The sequence below is a fragment of the Salvelinus fontinalis genome, chromosome 4, assembly GCF_029448725.1.
Source record: "Salvelinus fontinalis isolate EN_2023a chromosome 4, ASM2944872v1, whole genome shotgun sequence".
Taxonomy (NCBI): Eukaryota; Metazoa; Chordata; class Actinopteri; order Salmoniformes; family Salmonidae; genus Salvelinus; species Salvelinus fontinalis.
In genome coordinates, this window is record NC_074668.1 from 18,955,373 (window position 1) to 18,965,119 (window position 9,747).

Consider the following 9,747-nt stretch of genomic DNA (forward strand, 5'->3'; position numbering starts at 1 on the left):
AACATGTACCTATTTATGTAGAACAAATTCTTCAGTGACCTTTTATAGGCCAGCACGGCTCTCTTTCTCTTTCCCTCTCTCTCCCGCTCTCTCTCCCTTCATCCCTCCCTCCTTGTCTACCTCCCCCAGATTCTGATGTCGGAGCCGGGGAAGCTGTTGCAGAAGGTAAAGGTGTGGCTCCAGGAGTACTGGAACATCACGGACCTCATGGCCATCCTCATCTTCTCTGTGGGCATGGTGCTCCGCCTCCAGGAGCCGCCCCTCATGAGTTACGGCCGGGTCATCTACTGCGTTAACATCATCTATTGGTACATCCGGCTGCTCGACATCTTTGGCGTCAACAAATACCTGGGCCCCTATGTCATGATGATCGGCAAGATGGTGAGGGGGGCGGAGTCTGTCACTGGCAGACTTGTGCACTTGCACACTCCCAGTCATGGATTTAACAATCCAACCAATGCTTACACCAGTCCAATGCTTTGAATTCCATGATGTGGAGTGTGCAAATGCAGCTTTCGGGAGAAGGGTAGAGAATCTGGTTGCAACCTATCTTTTGGTTTGCCTGTCTGTCTTTCTCTCTGTCTGTAAGTCTGCATGTCTGTCCGTCTGTCTGTCTGTCTGTCTGTCTGTCTGTCTGTCTGTCTGTGTCTGTCGGTTGGTGTCTAATGTTCTACTTAATTGCTCACTTAATGGGAATTCTATGAAGATGAATGAGTATTATCAGGTTCCAACATTCTCCCTGTCTCCCTTTTTGTCACCCTCTTTCTCCTCCCTCCCACTCCTCTCTCTCAGATGATTGACATGATGTACTTTGTGATCATCATGCTGGTAGTGTTGATGAGTTTCGGAGTGGCCAGGCAGGCCATCCTGAATCCCAATGAGGACCCATCCTGGATGCTGGCTCGGAACATCTTCTTCATGCCTTACTGGATGATCTATGGAGAGGTGTTCGCTGATCAGATCGACCGTAAGCCCACAAGGGGTGGTGGATGTGAGGGGAGGGAGTGAGGGGGAAAGGGTGGTGGAGTGGTGTAGAGTCGAGCTCGGAGTGTAAGGCTGCCTGCCCCTCCAACACATACACACACACTCAGCAGACTAGCTGAAGTCATCCAGGTGCTGAAATGCCATGCACTTGGAACCTCTCAGTTCCCCCTGGTTTCATATATATATATATATATAAATATTTCCCCTGGTTTCAGGGGGAACTATATTAGTGCAACGAAAGACATTGGTGGCCGGATTGGTTCTTATTCACGCTGGTCATGCAAATTTTAAATTGCAGTAAAAAATACCCATATTATATTTTCTGACAACAGCAGAGGACAGATCACTAACAGCTCACCTTATCTTAGTGATGAGGTCAGGTGATGTCTAACAGCAGGTAACATTTCTTAGTCATTTAGTAATCGACTCAAATAAGGAACATGATTGCTCTGAATGCACCATCTGTTTTGAGGGAGTGCGTGCGTGTGTGTGAGTGTATAGAATGGAAGGACTAGCCCAAAGCTGGAGATCTGAAATAATGCTGTCATTCTTTGTTTCAGATGTGCATAGTAGGAAGCTAAAGCACAGGCTGAATTCAAAACTCTGGATGATCGAAAATCAGTTTCGAGCTCATGGAACCTGGCGTAATAATGGTCCATACCAACATTGCTATGTTCAATCAGAATGCCAGTAAATCGATAATTAGACCCACCCCCGTCCCGTCCCCTCCCTACACCATTCCAGCCTCACTGCCATACCATCACTGCACCCTCATCTAGGGGCTGCTATTGAGTCAGATATGCACATAGAGATGGATAGAGGGTACACTTTCCACAAAGCCTGTTTTAGCATGGGCAGCGCCATTGAAGGTTTTCACCATTTTAATGTAGTCAACTGTGTGGGACTGTCTATGGGTTGTGGAGGGAAGAATTCCATACCGGTCAGCAGGAGGGATCAGGCATTGAATTATACACTTCAGCTGGCAGTAAATCACCAACCTTCGCTTTATGCTTGTTCAGATTATATACACTGCTGCACAGTAGGTGGCAGTAAGCACCTTTTCAGTTTTTTTATGGATCGTCAATGAACTCATAGAAGTAGACGAGATGGAGATAGCCCTCAGTGGCGATGGCAATTTTGTCACAGATGCTCTAATGGCCCAAATATAAAGATGAATCCTCTATCTGTCTCTATGAGATAGCCCTCAGTGGTGATGCCCATGCTGTCACAGATGCTATACTGGCCCAGATATAAAGATGAGTCCTCTATCTGTCTCTATGAGATAGCCCTCAGTGGTGATGCCCATGCTGTCACAGAAGCTATAATGGGAAAGATATAAAGATGAGTCCTCTATCTGTCTCTATGAGATAGCCCTCAGTGGTGATGCCCATGCTGTCACAGAAGCTATAATGGCCCAGATATAAAGATGAGTCCTCTATCTGTCTCTATGAGATAGCCCTCAGGGGTGATGCCCATGCTGTCACAGAAGCTATCAATGGCAAAGATAGGAGGCGTGTCCTCTTTACCATCTCTATGGTTAAGCATGCAGCACGACATACTGACAGGTCAATAACTGTGTTTCATGGCAGTAGCACTCTTGATTGGTTTATTTTGGTTTATTTATTTGTTTATTTTGATGACATTACTAAATCTGAAAGGGAACTAGGATTGTTACAGACATGCTACTTTGACATTTTCACTATTTTGTTTGATTTTGGAAAAGTAAGCCTGCCAGGTAAACCCAGTCATTATTGCCATCCCCCAACGCCAGCTCTGCTATCACTAGAACATGATTGTAACATCACTACAATGTCATCTAGACACACAAACTCACAAAAATGGATGCGCAAATACTTGTGCACACTTGCAAATACAACCAAACATACACAAACACAAACACGTGCAGATTCGTATACACACAACACACACACACACACACACACACACACACACACACACACACACACACACACACACACACACACACACACACACAATCACACACACACAAACATGAACATATCATACCCTGTCATCATCTGCAATCTGTTTTTTCACGTGGTTCAGTTGTCAGAGTTTTTAACCCAATTTCTTTGAGTGTAAAATTGTGAGTTAGAGAGATAGAAATTACTTCAGTTCTCTACCTTTGGGCTGCCTTGTGTGATCAATTGAAATCCAGAGATGAGTATGAATATAATGATTCATAGGCAAACAAACGAATGAGCATCCAAAGTGAAAGTGCTGAGTGTCCCCATTATAAGCCACAGCAACTGAACCATCACTGATGGAAAAAACATATGATGTATCTTAAATACATGTCAATGTATCTTAAATACATTTCAATTGATCTGTAGTATAGTCATTATTCAGCTAGGCTATGGCACGCATATGTGACAATATATTTTAAACATCATGCCATGTTTAAATGTATTGGGAATGCAAGTTATTGACAATATATTTTAGAATATATTGTGAGATACACATTTCAGCACATAACACCTTTCCATTCTAGAGCTCACTCCTTCCTATCCCCTACAAAAAAGATGCATATATTCAGTATATTATGCCTCTTGTTTGTTTGCTAAACTTGAAGTATTTGTTGTTCTGTTTATTTGTTGGTTTGTTTATTTTAGATGTCAGCGTAGTGATTGTCTATTTGGTGTGATTGCCTGGGTTTGCTTGTATGTACTGTATGTTATCTTTCTTTCATTTGATTTTGTGTTCGTCTTATGTTGGCTTGCTTGTCTAGTCGTTGTCTGTATGTTAATTTTTTTTGACACACAACTGGCCTTTACAATATGTTTGCCTTTATTAATAATGTTTGTCAGAGAAACTCTCTTTAGGCTGGCTACTCTTTTGTTTTGTCATATGACAAAATAAATGGGGTAGCTTTAAGAGAATTTGTCTTGTGACTCAATCTGTGACACCTTGTGTGTCATCCTGACCCTGTGGTTGTGTCATTGTGCGTAGCTCCATGTGGCCAGAATATCACCACAGAAGACGGGCATGTTGTGGCTCTGCCGCCCTGTAAGACAGGAGCCTGGATCGTTCCTGCCATCATGGCCTGCTACCTTCTGGTGGCCAACATCCTGTTGGTCAACCTGCTCATTGCTGTTTTCAAGTACGTTCTCTCTCTCTCTCTCTCTCTCTGTAGACCTACACTCTCCTTACGCCCACTCAGTTATACATACCAGGGCCTTGTCCAGAGACCACCCCTAGCCTTTACCCTCCAGACACTTGTGGAGATCTGAGAGGATTTTATAGGTTAAAGCAAATTGATAGGTTTAGACCAGGAGGAATTTTCACCACATTGCTTACACCTGCCCAATCCTGTCAGATCTCCACAATTGCGGGGAGGTAGGGTCTCTCAAAGTTGTTCTTTCTGGACACGGCCAAAAATGTGCATAGGATGGGTTTATTTTACTCTCCCGCACCCACTCTGTTTACTGATGTGTTTACCAGGGCCCATGCACAGCATACTCGTATATCACCAGGGTTAGATAGCTACCTAACTTATTTCCATCTGTGATCCGTGTTTGTTTTATATAGCTTAGCAAGTGATTACTTTACTAATTACCAAGAATTGCATATGAGAGGAAAGTTCCAGTGCAGATAGAGATGAAGTGTAAGAAACACGTTGTTAATACATCTCTGTTTTACTGGCCTTTTCTTTCAAATGTAAATGTAGGAAGATTTTGGTGATTTTAGTAGTAGAAGTAGTAGCAGGCATAGTCGTAGTAGTGGCTGTAGTGGTAGAAGTTGTGGTGACGGTAGTAGCACTAGCAGATAGGTGGACAGAAGGATGAATGAATGAACATTCGGGTTAGATGAGTGGATGATTCGAGGGGGGGTGGAAGAGGGGGTAAGTGTTTCAAAACTATACTGAACAAAATGATACACTCAACATGCTAAAATATTTCAGTTACAGTTCATATCAGGAAATCAGTCAATTGAAATGAGTTAATTAGGTCCTAATCTAGGGATTTCACATGACTGGGCATACAGATATGCATGTGTTGGTCACAGATACCTTAAAAAAATGGGCCTCACAATGGGCCTCAGGATCTCATCACAGTATCTCTGTGCATTCAAATTGCCACTGATAAAATGCAATTGTGTTCGTTGTCCGTAGCTTATACCTGCCCATACCATAACCCCACCGCCACCATGGGCCACTCTGTTCACAACGTTGACATCAGCAAACCGCTGGCCCACACGACTCCATACACGTGGTCTGTGGTTGTGAGGCCGGTTGGAGGTACTGCCAAAGTCTCTAAAACTATGTTGGATGGGGCTTATGGTAGAGAAATTAACCTAAAATTATCTGGCAACAGCTCTGGTGGACATTCCTGCAGTCAGCATGCCAATTGCACAGTCCCTCAAAACTTGAGACATCTGTGGCATTGTGTTGTGTGACAAAACTGTCCATTTTAGAGAGGTATTTTATTGTCCCCAGCACAAGGTGCTCCTGTGTAATGATCATGTTGTTTAGCCAGCTTCTTGATATGGCACACCAGGCAGGTGGATGGACTATCTTGGCAAATGAGAAATGCTCAGTAACAGGGATGTAAACAAATGTGTGCAAAACATTTGAGAGAAATAAGCTTTTTGTGCGTCTAGAAAATTTCTGTGATCTTTTATTTCAGCTCATTAAACATGGGACCAACGTTTTACATGTTGAGTTTATATTTTTGTTCAGTGCATATTCCATCTGCATAGGGTTGGTTTGACATTTTGGTTGTTACTGTCTGTTGTCATAGCAACACCTTCTTTGAGGTGAAGTCCATCTCCAACCAGGTGTGGAAGTTCCAGAGGTACCAGCTCATCATGACCTTCTACGAGCGGCCCATCCTCCCCCCTCCCCTCATCATCTTCAGTCACATGACCATGGTCCTCAAGCACCTGTGCTGTCGCTGGCGGAAGCACGACGATGACGAGAGAGACTATGGCCTGAGTGAGTACATGGCCTAGGTCTTTAGAAATGTATCCTTCCTTCTTTCCTTTTACACTTTATGTTGCTTTTCTTCATCCTTCCATCACAGAGCTCTTCATCACTGAAGACGAGCTGAAGAAAGTGCATGACTTTGAGGAGCAGTGCATCGAGGAGTACTTCCGCGAGAAGGATGACCGCTTCAACTCCTCAAATGACGAGAGGATCCGAGTGACATCAGAGAGGTTGGGCATGGGCAAACACAATCCTGTCATACTTAAGTGCAACATATCTCCTCACTCTCTCTCTATCTCTCTGCATGTCTCTCTCTCTCTCTCCCTCTCCCTTATTTTCTCTCTATCTCTCTCTCTTTATCTCCTTTTTCTCTGTCCGTTTCAGAGTGGAGAACATGGCCATGCGCCTGGAGGAGGTGAATGAGAGAGAACACTTCATGAAGTCATCACTGCAGACCGTGGACATACGGCTGGCCCAGATGGAGGAGCTGATTGGTCGGATCGCTGTGGCTCTTGAGCGAGTCACGGGGGTGGAGCGGGGGGAGGTCAACAAGGCCCGCTCACGCACCTCCTCGGACTGCACAGACTCGGCCTACATGCTGCGTCAGGGTGAGTGCCCAGATGCGGCTTACATCCTGCGCCAGAGCAGCTTCAACAGCCAAGAGGGGAACTCCTACCGGCTCAATGAGGGTGCAGAGGGCTCCATGTCTCCGCCCTCCCCCACCGGCCTGGCCACGCGCACACGCAGTCACTCCTTCTACGTGGGCGGAGGTCGTGAGCGAGCTGGGGCCGACAGGGCCGAAAGGGCCGACCGTTTCCTCAAGGAGCGCTCCTTCAGCCTGCACCGAGCCAACAGCTCACAGTCGGTGGCCTCGGGTACCGCCCCCAAGGAGTCTAAGCCCCTCCCACTGGCCACGCTGTCCATCTCCCAGCAGCACCGCCCCTCTTCCTGCATCGACATCTATGTGTCGGCATCCGAGGAGGCGGGGCCAGCCGAGGTCTTCTCGGATCCGCTGAGGATGGCCCCTCCCCTCCGGCACGACTCTTCGCTCCACTCTGAGATTATGGAGGCGGTGCTGTCGAGCGGGAGGGACTACAGCGGAGGCAGCGGTTTGGGCGACAGACACTCGGAGGGTGGTGCCGTGTTCGAGGACAGCGCGGCTACAGACCTGTCGCTATGCTCCGCCCACCTTCTCCCAGATAACACCATGCCGACCTGGGACCTGGACCCCTCCCCGCCCCCGTCAGCGGGACCACTGGAGCGCTCCAAGAGCAGCCGCTACCTGTCCACTGGCGGCAGGGGCTACCTAGAAGAGACTCAGCTGGTCAAATCTCACAGCCTCATGTTTACACCGCGAGGCTGCTACGGAGGCTTAGGGGCAGGGGTTCAGGTCAAAGCGGCTGAGTACACCAGCATCACCGACTGCATAGACACCAGGTGTGTCTCCGCCCCTTACTCCACCGCAGAGCGCTCCCACTCCCCCGGAGGCTCCACCTCATTCCCCTTCAATAAGCCCCCGGACTTGGGCTCCTCCCACCCAGAGCGCGAGGCCGAGCTCAGCCACACAGAGTCAGACCCTGAAGACCCAGAGGACCTGGCCCCGGCCCCCGAGCCCCATCGCATGGGGAGGGGCTTAAGAGGGGCGAGTGGGACCCCATTCTGCTCGCCCTTCTCCAGGCTGGAACGAGCCAACAGCTGCTCCTCAGACGACTCCTCCCACCCATCATTGGCCCCTCCTTCACACAGAAAAAGCCTGTCGGTCAGTGAGAGGATGGAGAGGGGTGCAGACCGTGGGGTTCTGGGGGGACCCAGGAACCCCTTCCTGAGGAGCAAGTCTGGGGCACGGCCCGACACCAAGACAGACAGCCTCTCCATGAGAAAACTGACCACCCCCTCTGCGTTCAGCAGCTTCGACAGTAGACACAACTACACGTGACAATGATGAAGAAAACAGGACAGGGACAGGGCACACTCTGTTATACAGGACCATAGGGCCAGCCAGGGGTAAAGGCAAGGGTCATGGGGAGGGCTCCTACCAGTGTAAAACAAAGTGCTATGAAGCTAGGGTAGTTCTTACCTCCTCCTGAAGCTGACTCTTGTTGTATGTTTGGTGATGGAGGGTATGTGCCGTGTCTGTCTACCATCTTTTTAGTCAAGTCAACACATTGTTACTGCAATGCATCACATCACAGAACACTAGTGTAGCCCAAATAGAAAGTATAAAAATGAAATCTCTGATAGGACAGTTTAGTCAGTCTTTAGAAAATAATAAACTTGGCCACCTGACAATATAAGACTGGAAGTCAGAATTGTCACCTCAACCCAAATTTCCTCAGGTTCCCTAGTTTCCTCTTTGCCCTTAAACTGCCCATACTCATGGATATGACTCGATACTTCTGTGCTTCCACCACTGAAATAGCGTTGTCTTTTCACCACAGAATAGCACTGCATGCTACAACAATAGCAGCAGTAGTAACCTCATCCCCAGGGTAATTGTACATATCACATATTTTTATTTATTTTTTATTTCACCTTTATTTAACCAGGTAGGCAAGTTTATTTATTTTATTTTATTTAACCGTTATTTTACCAGGTAAGTTGACTGAGAACACGTTCTCATTTGCAGCAACGACCTGGGGAATAGTTACAGGGGAGAGGAGGGTGATGAATGAGCCAATTGTAAACTGGGGATTATTAGGTGACCATGATGGTTTGAGGGCCAGATTGGGAATTTAGCCAGTTGAGTTGAACAAGTTCTCATTTACAACTGCGACCTGGCCAAGATAAAGCAAAGCAGTTCAACACATATAACAACACAGAGTTACACATGGAGTAAATCAAACATACAGTCAATAATACAGTAGAAAAATAAGGCTATATACAATGTGAGCAAATGAGGTGAGATATAAGCCTGAAACACCACCGACTCAAATCTGACCTATGTGGTAGTAAAAAAATTAAAACTACAAAAACATTTTTGATCTTAGCGAATCACACGACTGGGCGTTGTGATTCGGAGGTGGAGGTGGGAAGTGCTCAGAGGGAGGTGATTGATTACAAATAAAGCCAATGGCTATGGATTAGGACTTTTTCCTGATCTTTCTGTTGGGATAATGAAAGCCACGTTTGAGGCTTTGGTCCGCCAGACTGTCTAAGCATGCATACGCGGTCGCAAAACTCAGTCTGGGAACTCAGTTGGGGTCTCAACTTACTGTTGAGAGATAGAATACACAAGGTGCAAGTTCGAAATTTGGTTGTGCATCAGCAGTTTTTTTTTCTTGTTTTGTCATTCACTGACAGTCACTCAATTAGCCATGTCAGCTAACAATTTTTAGATTGATAAGTTAGTCTAGCCAGTTATCTAAACAGGGCCCCTGGGCACGTGCCCAGGGGGCCTGACCTCCAGAGGGCCCACATTGATTTTGTTAGTCACGTTCACTCAGATATCATTAACATTGCATAAATCATGGCAAAATTGGTAGAATTGCAGGAAATTTGCTTTAAATTGCAAAAATGTATCTCTGCCCATGGCCAAATGAGTAGAATTGTATGAAATATGTTATTAAATTGCAACATTTTATCTCCGCCCCATGGCAAAATGTGTAGAACGGCAGAAAACGTACTTAAAAACTGCAAAATGGTATTGCTGCCCCATGGCAAAATCAGTAGAATGCACGAAATGTGTTATAAATGTGCTACATTTTCTCTCCGCCCCATGGCAAAATTTGTAGAAAATTGACTTTAAAATGACTAAAATTATCTCCACCGTGAAGAGGGGAGCCACTAAACATTTTGCCCTGTGTCAGAGGGGGGGGGGG

The 9,747-nt window shown here is 46.3% G+C and overlaps 1 protein-coding gene across 21 annotated transcripts in view; it reads left to right on the forward strand.

The window, feature by feature from the left end:
- The window catches only part of LOC129853240 (transient receptor potential cation channel subfamily M member 3-like), a 260,173-nt gene extending 250,426 nt beyond the window's left edge, over nt 1-9,747 (forward strand). For 13 of the 21 annotated variants that reach the window (XM_055919053.1, XM_055919055.1, XM_055919054.1 and 10 more), the window contains 7 exons: nt 130-381; nt 793-967; nt 1,545-1,637; nt 3,955-4,105; nt 5,745-5,938; nt 6,027-6,159; nt 6,314-9,747. In XM_055919053.1, coding sequence (XP_055775028.1) covers nt 130-381; nt 793-967; nt 1,545-1,637; nt 3,955-4,105; nt 5,745-5,938; nt 6,027-6,159; nt 6,314-7,865 — 2,550 coding nt within the window. In that variant the 3' untranslated portion in view covers nt 7,866-9,747. The remainder of the gene's footprint in view (nt 1-129; nt 382-792; nt 968-1,544; nt 1,638-3,954; nt 4,106-5,744; nt 5,939-6,026; nt 6,160-6,313) is intronic. The other 8 variants (XM_055919057.1, XM_055919062.1, XM_055919060.1 and 5 more) reach the window with 1 other exon arrangement.